We start from the raw sequence: 21,739 nt of genomic DNA, 5'->3' as shown, positions 1-21,739 counted from the left end.
AATTCTGAGAACACCAGAACCAATGTATTTCAGGCTCGTTCCAGACTGAGGTTCTCCTACAGCTTGTGTTTGTTCTCTGCAGAGAGCAGTGATGAGGACCAGCACCCAGGAGTAACTGGACAACGTCAGCAAAGCCAGGGGGCGGGACACCCCCCGGGACAGCTCACCTGGTAGGCAGTAGGCCTTGCCCTTTCCCCTTTGCTCGCCCAGCTCACCGTTGAGCTTCTCAGCGGGACCAAGCGTGCCTGCGTAAGGATGTTCCTCACGGCATTGTTTATAGTAGGGTGCTGGTAGCAAGCAGCCTAATGTCCAACACCAGCAAAGTACACCCTGTCCTACAACTCTATTCTTCACATATCTCTGAAGTGAAAAAGAAATATGTCAAATCATAAGATTCGTTTGATCTCATGCATACTCTAAAAATTCACACGTATGTGGTGATGGGTACGACCGGAAGGAAAAATAGCAAAATGTTAGTAGTGGTTATCTCTGGATGGTTAAATGATGGGTGATTTCTATTTTCACTCTTTTGACCTGGTCCTATACTATAACTATTATACAGTGAGCATGTTCTATTTTGACAACCAGGAGAAGAATTTTGGAAAAATAAAAATTTTAAGTAAATTGTGGCCTAAATGGATTGTGGCAAGAAAAGAGCATGGGAGAGGGGCACCTGGGTGGCTCAGTCGTTAAGCGTCTGCCTTCCGGAAGCTCAGGTCATGATCCCAGGGTCCTGGGATCGAGCCCCGCATCTGGCTCCCTGCTCGGCGGGAAGCCTGCTTCTCCCTCTCCCACTCCCCCTGCTTGTGTTCCCTCTCTCGTGTCTCTCTCTGTCAAATAAATAAAATCTTAAAAAAAAAAAAAGAGCATGGGGGAAAGAGCCTGGATTAATGCCTAGAACGGAACCTGGCACACATGAGATGCTTAATAAATGCTGCCCTTGAAGCTGGAGTTGAGTTCTGGGTTCTATTTCTGAAGATAAAAGTGATGAGGGGGCGCCTGGGTGGTGCAGTTGGTTAAGCATCCAATTCTTGCTCTCAGCTCATGTCATGATTTCATGGGTCGTGAGATGGAGCCCCACTTCTGGCTCCACGCTCGGCGGGAAGTCTGCTTTAAGATTATCTCCCTCTGCCCCTCCCCCGACTTGTGCATGTGCTTGTGCACGTTCTCTCTCTCTCAAATAAATAAATCTTTTTTAAAAAGGGATTAGGATTGCAGGCTTGGGTGTCAGATCTGGGTTTGAACCCTGGAATTTCCACTTACTGGCTGTGTGATCTTCAGGGAATAATTTAACTTTGTGAACCTCAGTTTCCTTACCCATAAAATGGGGGAGGGAGAGGTACGAATACTTTCTTCATAGGATTTCTGTAAGGATCTAATGAAATATTAAATATAAATTACTTAGTTCCACATTGATACCTAGTAAGTGCACAATAAATGGCAACTCTTATTACTGACTTTGAAGGAGGCCCAGGTCCACTCAGACCCTCAGTTCTTTTTCAGGAAACTGACCACAGTCACCTCTGAGTGCGTGGGGGGAGTTAGAAAGGGTAAAGGGAAAGTACTTGTAAGGCTGCCTTGCCCCTTGAAGACTGCCCGGCTCACGCCCAGCACAAAGAAGGACCGTGTTACTTTTTAAGGCTTCAGATGTGCAGGAGATGGAAGCTGCCCTGGGGTGCTGTGATGGGGAGAGCTGACTAAAGGGGGTTGTCTCCACTCAGGTGCTGAGCATGAGGAGCCTGACCTTTTGACGGATGAGCTTCAGCTCTATGGAGGTAAGTCATTGTCCAGTGGCTTTGGCAAAAATGGAATTACACAAAGGACATGAGGGCTTTGGGCTTTGTTGGACAGAAACAAGTTCATGAGGGTGTTTCATGGCTGAAAAGTGCTAGGAAAATATAGGAGATATGGCAAGAAAAATGGTCAGAACATTGGTAAATGGGGATGGAGGCAAGCATTTTCTGCCTTGGTGAGACTGTCCCGGATTCCCTTCTGAACTATAACCTTGACTTGCAGGGCGACTTAGCTCAGTCACCCAATCTTTCTGGGCCTGAGCTTCCCAGCCAGCAAAATGGAACATGATTAGCAACCCACTGTCTTGGAATAGTGGGCTGTTTACAGGTGCACAGGAAAATTAAGGATCTCATCTCGAAAAAACTCATGTTATGGAATAATTACCTCCAGGCATCGTGATTATTACAGCAAGGAGATATAAACATTATGGCACTTCGCTTGGAAGCACTTTGATGAAATGGGGACAATTTGTAAGAATGAACCAGTTTGCCAAAAAGCCTAACAAATGCATACTGCAGTTAAGAAAACCCACTTAACTTTGTTTAATACATGGGGTATCTGGCTGGCTCAGTTAGTAGAGTGTGTGACTCTTGATCTTGGGGTTGTGAGTTCAAGCCCCATGTTGGGTGTAGAGATTACTTGAAAAAAAATCTTAATTTTGTTTAATCCAACATTTCTATAATCTACGTAGTCTCCTAACACCTGATAATAACCCAAGAAACAACAAGAAACACATACACATTCTAAGAAATGTAAATGAAATATTTTAATTTCTGCATCAAGATATTACCCATGGCTGCCTCTAGGTGGTAGCATTGTGAGTAATAGTTACACTGTTTTATTTGCTTAACTGAATTTTCTGATTTTCTTTCTTCCCTTTTTTTACACAAAAACAAGTATTACTTGGTTTAGAAAAATGTTTATAATTACTCAAGTAGTGTAAGAATAGTTTCACAGGGTGTAAAATGAGAGAGAAACTGTTACATTTACATATATTTAAAAATGTTTTTGGGGGCACCTGGGTGGCTCAGTCGATTAAGCCGACTGAGTTAAACTCTTGATTTCGGCTCCGGTCATGATCTCAGAGTCATGAGATCAAGCCCCACGTCTGGCTCCGTGCTCAGCGTGGAGTCTGCTTGGGATTCTCTCTCTCCCTCTCCCTCTGTCCTCCCTCCCTTAAATAAATAAATAAATCTTTAAAAAAATGTTTTTGGGGTGCTTGGCTGGCTCAGTCAGTGGAGCATGCGACTCTTGATCTCAAGGTTGTGAGTTCAAGCCCCACATTGGGTGTAGAGATTACTTAAAAATAAAATGGTTTTATCTCTCATAAAAGAAATTCATATTTAGTGTAGAAAACGTAGATACCACCACAAACTTGTGAATTACTCCCCCCCACCAAGACATTGGAAGTTCTTAGTAAATTACACTCTTGGAGTCTCATTTCATGCCGTTCTAGTAGGTATGTTTTCCGTACCCTCAGCACCGGCCACTCTTAGGTCACCTGCAGATGATGCTTCCCATTTGCATATTAGCCTTAAAGACAGTCCAGCATGTTGATTGTTGTGTGCCGAGTGCCCCCTTCTGGTGTCTGTGTCCTGGGGCTGACCCAAACATTGGAAAGTGTACCGGCATGGTGACTACTGGTGGTGGAGGCAGGGGGCGCTACCCGGGGGTCCTGCCTGCCCTTGAGGGGAAGGATTTGACAGGCTAGGAGAGAGGTCACCAGGAATTAGAATAGGCACCAAGAATCAGGGTGAATGGGGTGGGTAGACCACCCTAGACCAGATTAATGAGGAGGCTGCGGCTTGGGACAAGTACATAGGGCTCACATCACCCTCAGCAGTGCAGACAAGGAGCTCAACACTCAGGGTGTGGGGCTGGGCTTCCCAGGATGCAGCCCGCCTCGGCTCCCACGAACTCGGCCTGGTGGGGCTGGGTCCACGTAGCTGAGGGTCACCACCTGCATCTTGCATGGTCAAGAACAGGCACAGGTCGCAAACTGGTGCCCACGTGTGTGCAGATGTGTTTTATCTGGCTCATAGAGCATTATTATTATTATTATATTTCATCAACTCATACTTTTTCACATTTAGATATCTCTGAAATCAGGATGCATCTTAAAATCACTGGCAACTTACAATTAAAATTGGCAGTGGTTTTCCTTACATAGTAATGTATAAAATAATGTCATGTCTCACAAACGATGACATCTTTGATTCCGTGGAATCCAAGAGTTGCCAACCTTTTTTATAATCAAGAAGTTGATGTAAAAACCTGGATTTCTGGCTTTTCGTGGGAAATTGGATGACCTATAACACTAGACAGGCATTCCTACTGTGGCTGGTGGCTGGTGGCTGCCCCTTAGATGGAATAGGCTTCCAGCTTGCTCCAGTCACCACTTGGCCCACTCAGATCACATGGAAAGTCTCTGAGTGAGATCCACCTTCCCCACAGTGTAACTTCTCCCCACCCAGAGGATAAGGGATATGTGATCACTGATTTTCCTTCCATGTAGGTGCCCCTGGAGAGGTGGTGCCCTCTGGAGAATCAGGTGAGTGTCCTCTTAGGGGAGAGAGGTTGTCAGTACTGATGATGGACAGGTCTGGGCACTGTCTTTCCCCTGGGAGAACCAGCTACTGTTGGGATTCATGGGTGTGAGATGGGGACTCCAAATCCAGCCGGGGTCCTGGGACTCTGACCTGGGCTCAGAGGGTTAGAAAAGGGTTTCAGGCAAGAGGAAAAGGGATTGCAACTGGCAACTGATAGATGGAAAGCTCCTTTGGGGGCTGGAGAATTTGACGTGGCTTTTTCAGAGGTCATCTACTTCCTCCGCTAGGGTGCAGGCACCTGTTAAAGTCCCAAGCTAGCCTGGCACTAATGTTGAGTTTCTAATCTCCAGGACTCCGAAGAAGAGGTTCTGACCCAGCAAGTGGTAAATACACAAACTCCGAGAAGAGAGAAGAGAAGAAGGAGGGGGCCTGGATTCTGGGGGATTAGGACAGGACCAGACAGCCTGAGAGGGTGGGTCAGTCACAGCAGGGATGCCATCACCAGCCAGAGTGTCACCACGATTCTGGAAAGGGACCTCCAAGCTCAGGAGAAAGGAAACAGAATGCAGACTCAGGCCTGTGTGGAGAGGAGGGGGGGGGAGTGGGGGCCCCAAGGACAGATAGCCCCACCTTCACAGCTTTGCTCTGACTGGTCCTGCGGTGAGTGCCTTCTGACCCAGGAAGAAGAACCCAAGAGAGCCAGTCTCAGTGAAGCAGGGAAGAGAAAACCCCACCAGCCATCCCTCATCCAAGTTCAACACTCATCTCTCTCTTGTTCCTAAGGAGAAGTGGAGGCCTCTGAGTTAAGAAGACTGAATATAAAGAAAGATGGTAAGGAAATTGGTGCCCCCAAGCTGCTTCTGCCTGTCTGGTCCAGATTTCTATGGGCAGAAATTCTGCCGGTGGCCTAGAAAAACAACGATCATAGCCCACCTTGGTCGTGTGCCCTGTTTGCAGACTCCTCGGCTTAGAATCACCTCAAGAAGGTGGTATGATGACTCCCATTGTGCAGATATGGAAACTAAGGCTCAAGGATGGAGTGTGGGCTTTCAGCGAGCGAGTGGCACAACCTGGGCTTGAACCCTGGTCCTGTGCTGTTTCTGCTGTACATGGAGTCACAGGGATGATAAATGCCCCCTAGCCCTCTGGCCACAATGGGGAGCTGGAAGGGGGGGTGAGGAAGCCCTGAGGTTAGATTAGCTAGACTCTAGAGAAGGAGCCATACGAACTGGAAGGAACTCCTTCACTCTAAGCCGGGGGTCTGTGAGGGCTTCAGGGAGGAGGTCAAGGAAGGGACAGGAGACCAGGGTGTTTGATTAAATAAATGGCAGTTGTCCTAGAAACATCTGGGGTTTTTGCAAAGGCCCACCTTCAGGGAGTGGGAGACCTGGGTGTGAGCCCCTGACTCTGTCCCTCTCCAGCTAAATGAACCAGGGTTTTAGAGCTTTCCTGGGCTATGAAATGTGCCTCATTTGAATAAAACTGAGATTCCCAAAGTGCAGGGCATGACATTATACCCCAAAGCAAGAAGGTGATTCCCCTTCCCGCTCTCCTTCCTAGAGCACGAGCGCAGTTTGGAGCCCCTGTGCATTTAATGCCACCCTGACCCTTATTCATTGCCCTTCGGACACAGACAGCAGAGCCACCTCTAATCTCAGCCCCTTGACTGAGTCGAGGGCCCCGTGTCATCTCCCCAGTGACTAGCCCAGTGCCTGGCAAAGTGCCGCAGGGCCTCACTCACAGAGCACGCCTGAGCACCGGCCCATGGCACAGAACCCACTCTCAGCGCCTCTCCTTGGAGAACCCTCCAAGCCTACATTTGCACTTCTGGGCATGGGGCCCACAGAAATACGTGCACAGAGATTCATATGTATTTGGTGCAGCATCACTAACAGCAAAAAATCAGACACTTCTAGGTTCATCAGTGGGGGACCAGACAGATAAATTAGGTTAAGTTCATACCATGGAACACTATGCAGCCATCCAAAAGAACAGGGCGATCTACATATGTTCTGAGATGGAAAGACGGCCCTGGTCTATCTATGAGAGGAAGAAAGCAAATGATAGAGCTGTAGGTGTACAAATGGGTCCTGCTTTTTTTTTTTAATTCAAATATAATTAACATACAGTGTTATATTAGTTCCAGGTGTACAATATAGTGATTCGATAATTCTGCACATTTCTCAGTGCTCATCATGCTAAGTGTACTCTTAATCCCCTTCACCTGTTTCACCCCTCCCCTCCCCCACCTCCCCTCTGGTGACCATCAGTGTGTTCTATTTAAGAATCTGGTTTTTTTGTTTGTCTCCCTTTTTTCTTTGTTCGTATGTTTGTATGTTTGTTTCACTCACATATGCGTGAAGTCATATGTTGTTTATCTTTCTCTGACGGACTTGGTTCACGTAGCTTTATACCCTCTAAGTCCATCCATGTTGTTACAAATGGCAAGATCTCATTCTTTTTATGGCTGGGTAATATTCCATAATATACACATACCACATCTTTGTTATCCATTCATCCATTGATGGACACTTGGGTTGCTTCCATAATTTGGCTATTATAAAGTTACAATAGACATAGGGGTGCATATATCTTTTCGAATTAGTGTTTTCTTTTTATTTGAGTAAACACCCAGTAGTGGAATTACTGGATTGTATGGTAATTCTATTTTTAATTTTTTGAGGAACCTCCATAATTGGCTTCCCACAGTGGCTACACCAATTTTCATTCCCAACAACAGTACATGAGGGTTCCTTTTTCTCTACACCCCTGCCAACAGTTGTTATTTCTTGTCTTTTTAATTTTAGCCATTCTGACAGGTGTGAGGTAATATCTCACTGTGGCTTTCATTTGCATTTCCCTGATGATGAGTCATGTTGAGCATCTTTTCATGTGTCTATTGGCCATCTGGATGTCTTCTTTGGAAAAATGTCTGTTCATGTCTTTTGTGCATTTTTAATTGGATTATTATTATTATTATTGGTGTTAGGTTATATAAGTTTTTTATATACTTTGGATATTAACCCCTTATCAGATATATCATTTGCAAAATCTCCTCCCATTTACTAGGTTGCCTTTTTGTTTTGTTGATGGTTTCCTTCACTGTGCAGAAGCTTTTCATTTTGGTGTAGTCCCATTTGTCTAATTTTGCTTTTGTTTTCCTTGCTTCAGGAGACATATCTAGAAAGAAGTTGTTACAGCTGATGTCAAAGAAATTACTGTCTATGTTTTCTTCTAGGAATTTTGTGGTTTCCTGTCTCACATTTCGGTCTTTCATCCATTCTGAATTTATTTTTGTGTATGGTGTAAGAAAGTGGTCCAGTTTCATTCTTTTGCATGTAGCTGTCCAGTTTTCCCAACACCTTTTGTTGAAGAGACTGTCTTTTTTCCATTGGATAGTCTTGCCTCCTTTGTTGACGATTAATTGACCATAAAAGCATGGCTTTATTTCTGGACTATCTATTCTGTTCTGTTGATCTGTGTGTCTATTTTTGTGCCAGAACCATAATGTTTTGATTACTACAGCTTTGTAGTATATCTTTGTATCTGGAATTGTGATACCTCCCTGCTTTTGGTTTTTTTAAATGTGCACATATATGCCTGGAAAGGTTTTGGCAATCACCGCTTGCTTTTAAGGAGGGGGATTAGGGAGGGAAAATGGGGCATTGTGAAACTTTTAGACGTGACACATTTGCCATTTTTTACTGCATTTAATATTCATTTGACAAACAAAAATATTGGGCAGCTCTGCAAGCCTGGCATTGCTTTAGCGTCTCAGCAAAATCCCTACCCTCCACCCTACTGAGAGGGACAGAGAATAAATCTGTTTCACATTTTTTTCTTTGTTTTTTGAGAATAAGTGTGGAAATAAAAATATAACACATTGAGGGGTGTCAGTGTTAGAAAAATAATAAAATGAGATAAAGCCTGGAAATGGGGTGCTTTTTTAGTTGGGTTACTCAGGAGCAGCTTCTCTGAATAAAGTTACATTGGAGCAGAGACAGGACTACTTTTAGTAACAAAAAAAAAGAGAGAGAGAAAGAAGCAAATAGTAATTCCCCGCCTCTGCCTTTACAGATGAGTTTTTCCATTTTGTCCTGCTCTGCTTTGCCATTGGGACCTTGCTGGTGTGTTATCACTATTACGCAGGTGAGGGCCGTGGGAACAGGTGGGGGGATAGGAGGGGCCAGACTTGTAGGCTGACCATTCTCTCCCTCGCTGCCCTCGAAGACTGGTTCATGTCCCTTGGGGTCGGCCTACTCACCTTCGCCTCCCTGGAGACAGTCGGCATCTACTTTGGGCTGGGTAAGGTCCCCCCCCCCCCCCCCCCCGCCACACACACACACAGACTCTTTAGGGGTGGTGGCTGGACCGCCACAGATGCCCATTAAGGGCCAGAAAGCCACCACCTAAACATTTTTTTAAAAAGATTTCCTTATGCTCGTGTTTTCTTCCTAACCACTTTCAAGGTCACGGTGAGGTCATTGGCAAAACCCCATGGAAAAAATGGGCAGTTCCACAAAAATGCAACAAAAACAGTTTAAAGTGGCAAACAAACAGAATTAGCCAGAGATCGAAAACAAGGCAGTTCACGGAGTGGGGTACTGAATTCACTGAATTTCCTGGCACTGTTATTGCTGCTCGAGGTCATTGTTTTTAATAATAATAACTCCAGTAGTATTATCTAAGCTCAACCTGCTGCCTGAAATTCCACCACTAATCCCTGTTTGTGTGGGTTAGGCCTTTATGGGGGGGGGAGGGGTTGGGGGGTGACCCTGGGTCCCTTGCTGGGGCACAAAGCTCAAGCTCCTTTCTCTCTGTTTGTGAGCAGTGTACCGGATCCACAGCGTCCTGCACGGCTTCATCCCCCTCTTTCAGAAGCTTAGGCTGATGGGTAATGTTTCCATCCTTCCTATGTTCACCATCTTCCTCCCTATCAGGGTCTTTGGTTGCAAACGGGGCTTAGCCTATAGGAAACAGCAGGGCCTGGAGTCAGGGGCCCCTGCCAATTCACCAGCTTTGGGGCCCAGGATCATCTTTCAGCCTCCGTTTCCTCCACTGGTCCGTGGGTGTAGTAATACCCACTGCACAAGGGTGTTATGCAAAACCACATGAGGAACGGATGCGAAAGTCCTTAAGTGTGGAAAACTGTAGAAAAGTGAAGGGAATCTGGGTGTTCCTCATTCTCTCATAGAACTTTACATTTACCCAAACACCAGTTTTGCCAGGATTTTATTTGCCTATTAGGTGTGCTTCAGTTATGTTGCACGTGACCGATGAAGGAATTGAGGCCCAGAGAGGTGGAGTGACTTGCCGAAGGTCACAGCTAGTGTGGCTGGGCTGGGCTAAAGGAGATCCTCTTTCTTTCTGACCAGCAGCTCTGTGCCTCCCATGATGTCTCAAAACTGAGAGGCCAGGGGGCTGTGTGGCTCTGTGCTGGGGATATCTGTCTCCTATAGCCCATTTAATTCATAAAGGGGAAATTCGTTGCAGTGGCTGTGGGTCATGGAGACCCGTGGCTTCTAGGGTGACATTATCCCAGCTGCGAGGAGTATTTGGGCATCTGGGGGGATGGTGGAAATGAGGCCTGGCTGCCTTCAGAATCCCATGCCATCCTGCGGGGCTTTGCTTTCCAGGATTCAGGAAGACCGACTGAGGCCAGTGCTGGGCCGGCAGCCATGCTGGGCCCCAGTATGACCACCACTGCATCTCCTGGATGTGCAAGGGCAGAGCCCCGTCCTGGGAGACACGCGGGCGGGCCAGTCTAGAGCAATAAAGAGAGCACTTTTCCTTCCGTGTAGTCTGAACGTTGGCACCAGCCTGGACCCGGGTATCATTTGGGCAGTATTGGCATGCAGTCCAGCTGCCAGGATGGAAAGCAGAGGCAAGGTGCCAGGCCTATGCCCTTTGCGGTTCCTGGATCAGCAGGATTCTAGGATGTCACTGCTCTCAGGAGACAGTAGGAGACCCCTGGGCCCTGCAAGCTGTCATCTGTGTGGGCTCCTGATTCCTCTCAAATCCCCAGGCCATCCAGGTGGGGTGAGAGAGGAAAGAGAGCCCACTGCCCCGCGGCAGGGAGCCATCATGCCAGGCCCCCAGGGTGAAGCTGAGACAGGCGAGCTGCTGGGGACTAAAGCCACAGCATCAAGGCATCTTCTCTAGCCCCATTGCCTAGTGCCAGCCCCGCTGCCTTGGATTCCATCAAGATTCAAATAAACGTTTTCTTCCCTGGACTAAAAAGAGTCAGCTAAATGTTCCTTCAAGTTTCTTGAGCATGAGAACACATTTGGAGCCTCCTTTCACCCCATCTAGTCAGGGGGGACACCTTGTCTATTGGATAAAGTATAAAAGGGAATAAATGTACAGCCCCTCACTTAAGGTCCAAGACTCACATTGCACAAGTTCAGAAAGAGGGTTTTGCATACTTTCCTATGAAAAGATCTGGGGCTGCTAGGTGCTCTAAGCCCAACAAATACCAAAGGAGTGAAATAGAAGCACACATACACAAAAATCCCTTGCAAACTTGGGTTGCATAAATGGAGGGACAGAGTCTAGATCGAAGGAGGTGATAGTACACCCTACTTTACACAGCTATTCCACACCAACGCACATATTCAGTTCTAGATTCACATCTCAAGAGCAATAGTGACAAACTAGAAAACATACAGAAGAGACCAGAGTGGGAATAGAAAGAATGATTGAAGAAACGAGAACTCTTCAATTTACAGAAGAGAAAAGTGGGGCCTTCCCTGAGCTCACAGACTCTTGGAGGATACTTTCTCAAGTGCTTATGATGGTCCAAGTACAGTCACATATGTTATCTGATTTAATTCTCACAGCAGCCTTGAGATGTGTCAGTCATCCTCATTTTGCAGATGGAGAAAGAGACTCAAAGAACTTTGGTAACTTCTCAAGTTCCCACAGCAAAGCAAGTGGCACAGCCTCCATTTGAACCCAAGCTTAAGTTCTCCTTATGCCAAGCTGCCTTACAGAGCTTAGCCAGTCTAGGCCCCCACTCCAGGCAAAGCAGCCCCGAGGCAGCTGCACTTTTCCCCAGACTTTGGGGTTCCTGAGTTAGAGAGTATTTTTTTAAAAAATGAGAGGAAGGGGGCGCCTGGCTGGCTCAGTTGGTGGAGCATGTGACTCTTGATCTTGATCTTGGGGTTGTAAGTTCAAGTCCTGTGTTAAGTGTAGAGATTACTTAAAAATAAGATTTTAAAAAATAAATAAATAAAATAGGGGCACCTGGGTGGCTCAGTCAGTTAAGTGGCCAACTCTTAATTTCGACCGCTTAGGGTCCTGAAATTGAGCCCTGTGTTCGGCTCCACGTTTGAGGGATGGCACGGAGCCTGCTTGAGATTCTCTCTCTCCCTCTGCCCCTCCCCAACCCCCACTTGCATGTTTGCATGCACTCTCTCTCATAAATAAATAAGCAAATAAGTAAATAAATAATAAATAAAATTAAAAAGTTAGAGGAGGGCTGCCAACTCTTTCCCTTGCTAATTGGAGACAATAAAAATAACAAAACCCATCAACTATCAGCATCATTTTATAAAAGAAAGAATAGTTTTACACCAAAAAAGCAGGGAAATTATCAGCAGAAACAAAAGAGGGTTTTAAATGAACAAAGCTTGGGGCGCCTGGGTGGCTCAGTCGTTAAGCGTCTGCCTTCGGCTCAGGTCATGATCCCAGGGTCCTGGGATCGAGCCTCGCATCGGGCTCCCTGCTCCGTGGGAAGCCTGCTTCTCCCTCTCCCACTCCCCCTGCTTGTGTTCCTTCTCTTGCTGTGTCTCTCTCTGTCAAATAAGTAAATAAAATCTTTAAAAAAATAAATAAATGAAAAAAGCTTTATGAAAATTTTACTGCGTGTCCTTTTTCCTCAAATCCACCAGAGTCTGGTGAAAAAAAAAAATCATCATTCAGAAACCACGGAACTGGAGAATTTCCAAGGACTTTTACATTCTCTTTTTCTACTCTCATTCTAAGACACCTCTCTCAATGAAGCTATGGCATTATTTCAGAAGAATAGTGATGTCCAAGTAGGGAATGTTCTTGGTAGTCACAACTGTGCTGTCTCAACATTTAGCTCTGAGCCCAGCCCTGACATGGATGCCCGTGGCACGGTTCTCCGCCTTTGCTCCTCTTCCTCAAGATTGTTTTGTTGTTCTGGGTCCCTTGCATTTCCACACTGAGTTTTAGGAGCAGCTCATCAACTTCACAAAGAAGCCAGTGGGAATTGTGATACGACTGCATTGCATCTGTAGATAAATTTGAAGAGTATCGTGCTTCTTTCTTTAGTGATTTATTACCTTTTTAACATTTACATGAGAAAAAAATTTTTGCACCAAATCCTAGCACCCAAAATCAACCACAGTTAGGTATTTGGGTGTGTTTCCTGTGAGTCTTTAGTGCATGAGGTATTTATTTTTATTTTGGGCCCTTTTCTCTTGCACATAGAATAAGGATTTTTCCATTACATAATAAGGATATTTCCATAAGCATCATTTCCCACCCACTGTGCTTTTCACGCTTTGCATAATAATCCCTGCAGATCCAGGTAATAATATCAATGGCTAACATCTGTTCAGCACTTCTTATGTGCTGGCCGTGGGGCTAAGCGCTTGGTGGACACCCTACCGTTCTTCTTCATTGAAAGCCTGTGAGGTAGCATCTGTCATGATCTCCATTTGATAGATGAGAAAACGAAGACACAGAAAGCTAGGTCAGGTATTTATCAAACAGGAATAGAACGTAAGTTTTCATGATAGAAAAACGAACTTACTGACTCAAGGACAGTGTGGTTAGCCTCATTTTGTGAGAATGCGGGGTCCCTGTGGCTGGCTCTGTCACTGCCTGGCTGGGATTTTGGCCAAGTCCTTCTCTGTCTTGGCCTCAGTGTCCTCGTCTGTGCAATGGGGATCACAGTGGCCCCCACCTCACAGTGTTGTGGCGAGGACTACATAAGATAATTGCATGAAGTCTTTATTTTTAAATGGCGGGGGGGAATTGGAGGGAGAGATGAACCATGAGAGACTACGGACCTGAGAAACAACAGGGTTTTAGAGGGGAGGGGGGAGGGGGGATTGGTTAGCCCGGTGGTGGGTATTAAAGAGGGCACGTACTGCATGGAGCACTGGGTGTTATGCGAAAACAATGGATCGTGGATCACCACATCAAAAACCAGTGATGTATTGTATGGTGACGAACATAACATAATAAAATTAAAAAAAAAAAAGAAGAAGTCTTTATTTTTAAAGAGTCATCCATACAGATTGTTATTAGATGTCTAGTTTTATGTCTCACTTATTAAAACCCTCTTATTGCCGAATTTGCTTTCAGGTTTGTATTCTCTTATTTGAAAGCAATCCTTTTTGTGTGTTTGTTTTTGTGTCTGCTTTTATTATTTGAGTATAGTTGATGTATAAAGTCTTATACACAGTCTCTGGTACATAGTAGGCGCTCAGTAAGAGCATCTTCTTGGAAGGTACTTGATCAGAGCAGGGGCGCACATCTGATCTCGTAAGTCAGGCAGGCCAAACCAGCCAGAGGTAGAAAAACGGGGAGTCAGGAGGGGGGACCAGGCAAGCTGACACCTGACTGAAGGGGTCAGCTGCTGTCCAGCATCGCCAGACAGGAAGAGCAACCCGCGGCTACCAGCCAGAGCCAGCCAGGAAAATGGAACCCCACCAGGGGTTTCAACAGAGAGCTCTAACACAGGGGATATGTTAAACAGGCCCAGGAGGATTGAGAAGGCAAAAGGGGTCACTGAGGTATCACGTAACCTACCTAGGGCTGGGGAACAAAGGAAAGAGGTTTGAGTTCCCAGCCCTGTGAGGAGGGGGACAGCTTGGGGGGGCTGGTGTCTCTCCTGGGGGCCCAGTGGGGCTGGTTCAAGACCAGTGATGTCAGACCTCAAATCTCTCAACAGAAGCCAGATTTTCTTTGATGTTGGCAACTAGTTTTTTTAAATTTCAAATTCTGCTGTGAAAAATGGTTCCTCAAAAAATTAAAAGTATTATTACCATATGATCCAGCAAGGCCACTCTGGGGCATATACCCCAAAGAATTGAAAGCAGGGATTCAAAGAGATATTTGCACACCCTTGTTCAGAGCAGCCTTATTTGCAATTCTAAAAGGTAGAAGCAACCCAAGGGGCCATCAGTGGATGAAGGGATAAACAAAATGTGGTCTATCCATAAATGGAATATTATTCAGCCTTAAAAAGGAAGGAAATTCTGACACATGCTACCACATGGACGAACCTTAAGGACATTATGCTCAGTGAAATCTACCAGTCATAAAAGGACAAATATTGTATGATTCCACTTAGATGAGGTCTCTAGAGTTGTCAGATTTATAGAGACAGAAAGTAGAAAGGCCAATGCCAGGGGCTGGCTGGGGGAGGGGAATGGGAAGTTCCTGTTTGGTGGGTACAGTTTCGGTTGGGGAAGATGAGTTCTGGGGATGGATGGTGGGGCTGGTTGCATGGCATGTAAAGGTATTCAGGGTCACTGAACTGTACACTTAAAAATGGTTAAGATGGTAAATTTTATGTTATGTGTATCTTACCACAATTTTTAAAAAAAATTCAAATTATCTGTGGCCAAACAAAACTGGATCCAGCCTGCAGGCCATCTGTGTTGGGGGGCTCTCCATGGTGTAAAGCTGGAGGTGCACACAGAACGGGAGAGAAAGCCAGAGCAAGAACAAGGACACAATCATTTCTGCTCCACATTCCAATTTTGGGCAGGCTGACCACACTGTGGGGACATGAGTTCAGTCCCTGGCCTGCCTCTGGTAACTTTGGCCTCTCTGAGCCCCAGTTGTCAAAGGAGGGGCTCAGTGGATCAGGTTGTAGGAGCCCCCCATGCCCTGAAAGAAAGCCCCCCCCCCCCCACCCTCTGGAGCTCAGTGGAGCGTCCATCTGCCCTAGTGTGCTACCTCCCTGGGGCCCCAGCCCCAGCACTGCCTTTGGACCTTCTCATGGCTCTTCTGCCCAGCTAGAGCTCAAGGCCAGTGCCAGCCCAGGGTCTGGTTACACCTCAGGCATCACGCAGATTCCCGTCCAATGTGTGGTCTAAAAATAAACCATTCCATCCTAAGTCCAGGAAGGCAGGATTGCAAGTGGGGGAGGGAGGGAGAAAGCCTTTGGATCGGGGTGGGCTTCAATCTCTGGCTGCCCTGGATTCCGTGCAGTGGGTTTCTGTTGTAAGCACTAGGGAGAAGACGGGGGTATGAGAAGATCTTGAGGCCACACAAGCCAGCTTGCTCTGGGAGGGTAGAAGTGAAGCCCGAAAGGACGGTGGTAGCTGTTCGCCCCCTTCTTCTGACACAGCCACAAGAATCCCCCGTCTACTCCAGAGAATGTGAGCCTGGACCCGAGACAGAGCCAGGGATGCTGCCGACTGAACCTGGGCAGCTGGAGAAAGCACTTGACATTGAGCTAGGCCGTGATGGGAGAGATGTATGGAAGGGCTTTCCAGGCAGAGGGCACAATGCAGGCAAAGGCATAGGGGGGTAAAAGAGGATATACACCTAGGAAGCAACAGGTGGTCAGTTCAGTGTGGTGGAGGCCTATAGGCTGTGCATGAGAGTGAGGGTTAGTGGGCCGTGGAGCACGCAAGGTTAATTGTCCCCTTTCCCCCAACAGGACTTTGAGAGCCAGGATAAGGATTTAGGGATTTTTAAGGATTTAGCCTAAGGACACTAGGGAGCCATGGAAGGTGTTTGAGCTGAGGAATGTCACAGTGAGATTGCATTTTAGAAGATCACTCTGGCACCTCTGTGGCGGTTGTGGGGTTCAAGAAAATGAGCCTCACAGACTTTGAACTCCAGGGACCGAAACTGACCAAGGGCTGCTGTGCTTTGTGCATTGAGGCCATGCTTCCTATGGGGTGCTCCCAGCCAATGACTTAACACAAGGGGTCTCCTAAGGCAGGCCCCTTCCTGGGAGACACAGGACTACCTGACACCTACCAGACCTTCCTTAGACAACCTGGCAGACTAGCTCCTTTCACCCAACCTCCCTTCCCTCTCTTGTTCACCTGGGGCTAGATGTACATCACAGCCCGACAGCTCTCCCAGCCTTCCACTCCCTCCGAGTTTCCTCTCACACAGGTGTTTCGCCTAATAAAATCCTTCCATAGTTTATCCTGTCCTGGTACTAGCTTCTCAGAGGGCCCAGACTAACAGGGTGAGACTAGAGGCAGGGGGTATCTGTGGCCACAGGAACAGAGAGGAGGGGTGAATTTGAAGACATTTTAAAGGGCTAAGCCACAGGATGTCTTCAACTGCACGCACACCCTCAGCCCCCCTGGGCTTTCCTTAGGGTTGTAGCTCTTGACACCCAGCATGAGGATGGTCTATATCCATATTTGTCTCCCCCACTAGATTCTGAGTTTGTCCAATAAATAAATGAATGAGTGCATGAGTGAATGAATGAATGGATAGATGGATGAAGTGAAGGAAAAAGGAGAATCTCAGATGATCCTGGAGCTCTGGTTTGGGCCCCTTAGTGGATTGTTGTAGTTGATATTTGCTATTTGTCCCCCTGGTGTTTTTTGCCACTCCAATTTTCCTTTGAAGAATAAACCTACACCCTTTTGTGCATCAAAGGACACTATCAAGAGAGTGGAAAGACAGCCCATGGAATGGGAGAAAGTATTGGCAAATCACATATCCAATAAGGGGTTAAATACCCAGAATATGTAAAGAACTCCTACAACTCAACAACCACAAACACCCAATAAAAAATGGGAGGGAAAAAAGACAAAGGTATTAAATAGACATTTCTCCAAAGAAGATATATACAAATGGTCAATAAGCACAGGAAAAGGTACTCAATATCTTTAGTCATTAGGGAGTTGAAAATCAAAACCACAATGAGATATCACTTCACACCCATTAAAATGGCTGTTATATTTAAAACAAAAACAAAAAACCCAGAAAATAACAAGTGTTGGCGAGGATGTGGAGCTGGACGTCTGCCAGACCTTCCTTGTGCATTTTGTTGCTGATCAGAATGTAAAATGATGCAGCCACTGTGGAAAACAGTTCAACAGTTTCTCAACAAGTTAAACATAAAAGCCAGCAATTCATGGCTCAGTCGGTTAAGCATCTGCCTTCAGCTCAGGTCATGATCCCGGGGTCCTGAGATCAAGTCCCACGACCGGCTCCCAAACTCAGTGTGAGTCTACTTCTCCCTCTGCCTCTGTTCCCCCGCCCCCTCCCCCTGCTCATGCTCACTCTCTCTCTTGCTTTCTCTCAAATAAATAAATAAAATCTTAAAAAAAAAAAGCCAGCAATTCTACTTCTAGATGTACATTCAAAAAAATTAAAAACAGAGGGCGCCTGGGTGGCTCAGATGGTTAAGCGTCTGCCTTCGGCTCAGGTCATGATCTCAGGGTCCTGGGATCGAGTCCCGCATCAGGCCCCCTGCTCCTTGGGAGCCTGCTTCTCCCTCTGCCTCTCTCTCTCTCTGTCTCTAATGAATAAATAAATAAAATCTTTTTTTTTTTTTTTAAAGATTTTGTTTATTTATTTGAGAGAGAGAGAATGAGAGAGCACATGAGAGGGGGGAGGGTCAGAGGGAGAAGCAGACTCCCTGCCAAGCAGGGAGTCCGATGCGGGACTCGATCCCGGGACTCCAGGATCATGACCTGAGCCGAAGGCAGTTGCTTAACCAACTGAGCCACCCAGGCACCCTAAATAAATAAAATCTTAAAAAAAAAAAATTAAAAACAGAGATTCAAACAGGCACTTGCACACCCATATTCATATCAGCATTATTCACAATAGCTAAAATGTGCAAGTAACCCAAGTGTCCATCCACTGATGAATGAACACAAAGAGACAAAATGCGCTCTACCTGTACAATAGAATATTATTCAACCATGAAAAGGAAGGATATTCTGGGGCGCCTGGGTGGCTCAATTTGTTGAATGTCTGACTCTTGGTTTCGGCTCAGGTCATGATCTTGGAGTTGTGGGATCGAGTCCTGCATTGGGCTCTGCGCTCAGTGCAGATCTGCTTATCCCTCTCCTTCTGCTCCCCCCCCCCCCCCCGAGGTCTCTCTCTCTAAAATAAATATATAAAGTCTTTCTTAAAAATTTTTAAAAATATTTTTTAAAGATTTATTTATTTATTTCAGAGAGAGAGAGCACAAGCAGGGGGAGCAGGAGAGGGAGAAGCAGCCTCCCGCTGAGCAGGGAGCCCGATGAGGGGCTCGATGCCAGGACCCTGGGATCATGACCTTAGCCGAAAGCAGACGTTTAACCGACTAAGCCACCCAGGCGCCCCAATATATAAAATCTTAAAAAAAAAAAAAGGAAGGAAATCCTGACATACGCTACAACATGGATGAGGCTTAAAGACATTATGCTCAGTGAAATAAACCAGTCATCAAAGGACGAGTATTCTATGATTCCACTGATATGAGATACTAGAAGGCAAGAGATGATGGTGGCTCAGCCACTGAGACCAGGCAGACTGGGATTGGAATGGGGGAGCTGGCTTTGCGGTGGGGGTGGGGAGGTGTGGTTGGGAAGAGCAGGGTTCAGACTATAGTGTGTAACGTTTGAGATGCCAACAGACATCCAGGTAGAAATGTGGGTGGTTGATTCTATGAGTCTGGAGATCTAGGGGGTGCTCTGGGCTGGGGACACACGTTTGGGAGACGTCAGCATGAAGATGGAATTCAAGGTCCCAAGACTGGATGAGGTCACCAAGACTGCAAGTACAGAAAAGAGTCACAACCCTCCCTGGAGAGGCCCCATCATCCTTTACTTGTTCCCCCCCGCCCCCGCCACCAACCTCATGTTTTCCCAGATGGAGAGGTAGGGAAAGGGTGGTTCAAGAAGAAGAAACAATGTGTGCAAAGACTTGGAGGCTCTCTGATGCCTATGTGGTCACACATGGGCAATTCTGAAGGGATCAGGGTTAGGGGCCATGAGGGGAGTAGCAGGAAATACAGTGGCCAGGGGGTGGGGCCAGATGTCAAAGGGCCTTAATGAAGGAGGAACTGGGGCTTTTCCTAATGGCTGTGGGGAGCCATGGAAGGGAATTGCAGGGAGAGGGGCGTGAAGCACTCAGCTCTGAGTTTTGGGGAGTGCCCTCTGACTACAGAGCAGGGACAGGCTGGATGAAGCCTGGATGAAGGGAAACTGACACAGAGAAAGAGAGGATGTTGGTCCAGAGGATGTGGGTAGCCCTGAGCTGCAGCAGGATGGATGGGGTGGGGGTGGGGGGCAAAGGATTGGACAGCAGCAGGCTGGTGCTCCCTCAGTGGCTCAGCTGCTGAGCAAAGGATTCTGGGAGGATGCCCTACCCATTGGGAAAGACCCAAGGCTACTGAGCACAGGCTCTGGCCCATCCTGGCCAAGGGGGCCGAACCAGTGGTCAGAGTGGACCAGCCAGGCCTACGGCAGCGGCAGCCCCAGCTGTGGCAGTTTTCCACAGGTCTGGCCTGGGGTGGGGGAGAACCGGTCCTCTTGAAGAAGCCCAGGCCCTGCCAGGATGTCCGGTGTAACTTCAGTCAAGTCATTGCCCCTCTCTGGACCTCAGTTTCCTCACCTGGAAAATAGGCTTCCAGGAGAGTACACAATCTCCAGGGGAGAGGTTAAGAGTGGGGCTCAAAGAGGCTTCTAGTAAAGTGGAAAGAAACGGGTTTCTAATTCTGACTGGCTGTGTGACTTTGGGTAAGTCACTTTATCTTTCCCAGCCTTGACTTCCTCATCTGTGATATGGGATGATAATATTATTACTACCTCATAGAGCAGTTGTGGGAATAAATGAGGGGCACTTCATACAGTGCCTGGTACCTAGTAGGGGCTCAACAAAGGTTAAAGATAGACCTTGCTCCTCTCCTCCATCCCTTCTCTTATATTGTGGCCTTTATAGGGGAGAACAAAGACCAGAGAGGTGGGCCTCTGCACACTTGAGACTGCAGTCAGAGGGAGGCCTATAGGGTTTCAGAAGGAAAGCAGCCTCGAGGCCCTGGGTAATTTTACCATTGGGAGGGGAGCCTGGGGGTGGAAGGAGGAAAAAGAGAGAGAAGAGTGTCTGGGAGCCGTGGAGGGGGGAGGCAGGGCAGGGCTGGGAGCGATCTCACCTCCCACACCCTCCTTTACAGAGGGGTCTGAGGGAGGAAGAGACAGGGAACCTGCCCTGTCCCATCTACCAGGCCAGTGGGCCATTCTCAGCATTAGTAAGTCAGACAGGGGTGCCCAGGTCCCGGGAGGTGAATTTAAGGAATTTTTAAAGTTTCAGAAAGCGAAGTAAACGCTGGTTTGGAATAGCCTGGAGTAGTTGTGTGTAATTGTAACTTGATTGTTCTTCCTGCTACAGAGCAAGAGCTCTCCGAGTGTGGTCCTAGAACCATCACCAGTCAGCACACCACCGTCATCTACACCTCGGCACTTGTTAGAAATGAAAAGTCTTGGGGCGCCTGGGTGGCTCAGTCGGTTAAGGGGCTGCCTCCTGGTTTCCGCTCAGGTCGTGATCTCAGGGTTGTGGGATAGAGCCCCACATGCTCAGCAAGGAGTCTGCTTGTGGATTCTCTCTCTCTGCCCCCAACTCCCCCCCGCTGCCCGCTTGCACATGCTCTCCCTCTCTCTCTCTCCCTCTCTATAAAATAAATAAATAAATCTTTAAAAAAAACAAAAAGAAAGAAAAGAAATGAAGTCTTAGGTCCTACCCCAGACCTATTGAATCAGAAACTCTGTGGGGTGAGGCCTGCAATCGGCATATGTGATTTTATTTATTTATTTATTTATTTAAGGAAGGGGGAGCGGCAGAGGGAGAGGGAGAGAGTCTTAACAGTCTTAAGCAGACTCCGTGCTGAGCGTGGAGCTGGACACGGGGTTCAATCCCACAACCCTGTGATCAGGACCTGAGACAAAACCAAGAGTCAGAGACTTAGTAACTGAATGAGCCACCCAGGCCCCCCTGCATATATGATTTTTAAACAGTGTTACTATCTACAAAGAATTTATCAAACAACACCCAAAACAAATAATCCAATCAAGAAATGGGTAGAAGACATGAACAGACACTTCTCCAAAGAAGACATCCAAATGGCCAACAGACACATGAGAAAATGCTCCACATCACTCGTTATCAGGGAAATACAAATCAAAATCACAATGAGATACCACCTCACACCAGTCAGAAAGGCTAAAATTAACAAGTCAGGAAACGACATGTTGGTGAGGATGCGGAGAAAGGGGAACCCTCCTACACTGTTGGTGGGAACGCAAACTGGTGCAGCCACTCTGGAAAACAGTATGGAGGTTCCTCAAAAATTTTCAACTTTGACTTTTCAATTTCAATTACCCTATGAGCCAGCAATTGCACTACTAGGGATTTATCCCAAAGATACAAATGTAGTGATCTGAGGG

General features: G+C 46.8%; 1 protein-coding gene across 1 annotated transcript in view; it reads left to right on the top strand.

Moving 5' to 3' along the window:
• The window catches only part of TMEM40 (transmembrane protein 40), a 30,988-nt gene extending 20,770 nt beyond the window's left edge, over positions 1-10,218 (top strand). The window contains exons 4-11 of the mRNA XM_032412263.1: positions 1,722-1,775; positions 4,310-4,345; positions 4,694-4,726; positions 5,127-5,174; positions 8,421-8,492; positions 8,574-8,648; positions 9,175-9,237; positions 9,980-10,218. Coding sequence (XP_032268154.1) covers positions 1,722-1,775; positions 4,310-4,345; positions 4,694-4,726; positions 5,127-5,174; positions 8,421-8,492; positions 8,574-8,648; positions 9,175-9,237; positions 9,980-9,999 — 401 coding nt within the window. The 3' untranslated portion in view covers positions 10,000-10,218. The remainder of the gene's footprint in view (positions 1-1,721; positions 1,776-4,309; positions 4,346-4,693; positions 4,727-5,126; positions 5,175-8,420; positions 8,493-8,573; positions 8,649-9,174; positions 9,238-9,979) is intronic.
• The last annotated feature ends 11,521 nt before the right edge of the window (positions 10,219-21,739 follow it).

The sequence above is a fragment of the Phoca vitulina genome, unplaced genomic scaffold (genome assembly GCF_004348235.1).
Source record: "Phoca vitulina isolate PV1807 unplaced genomic scaffold, GSC_HSeal_1.0 scaffold13, whole genome shotgun sequence".
Lineage (NCBI taxonomy): Eukaryota > Metazoa > Chordata > Mammalia > Carnivora > Phocidae > Phoca > Phoca vitulina.
Note: the sequence above shows the minus strand (reverse complement) of the source record. Positions and strands in the feature narration are given on the sequence as shown.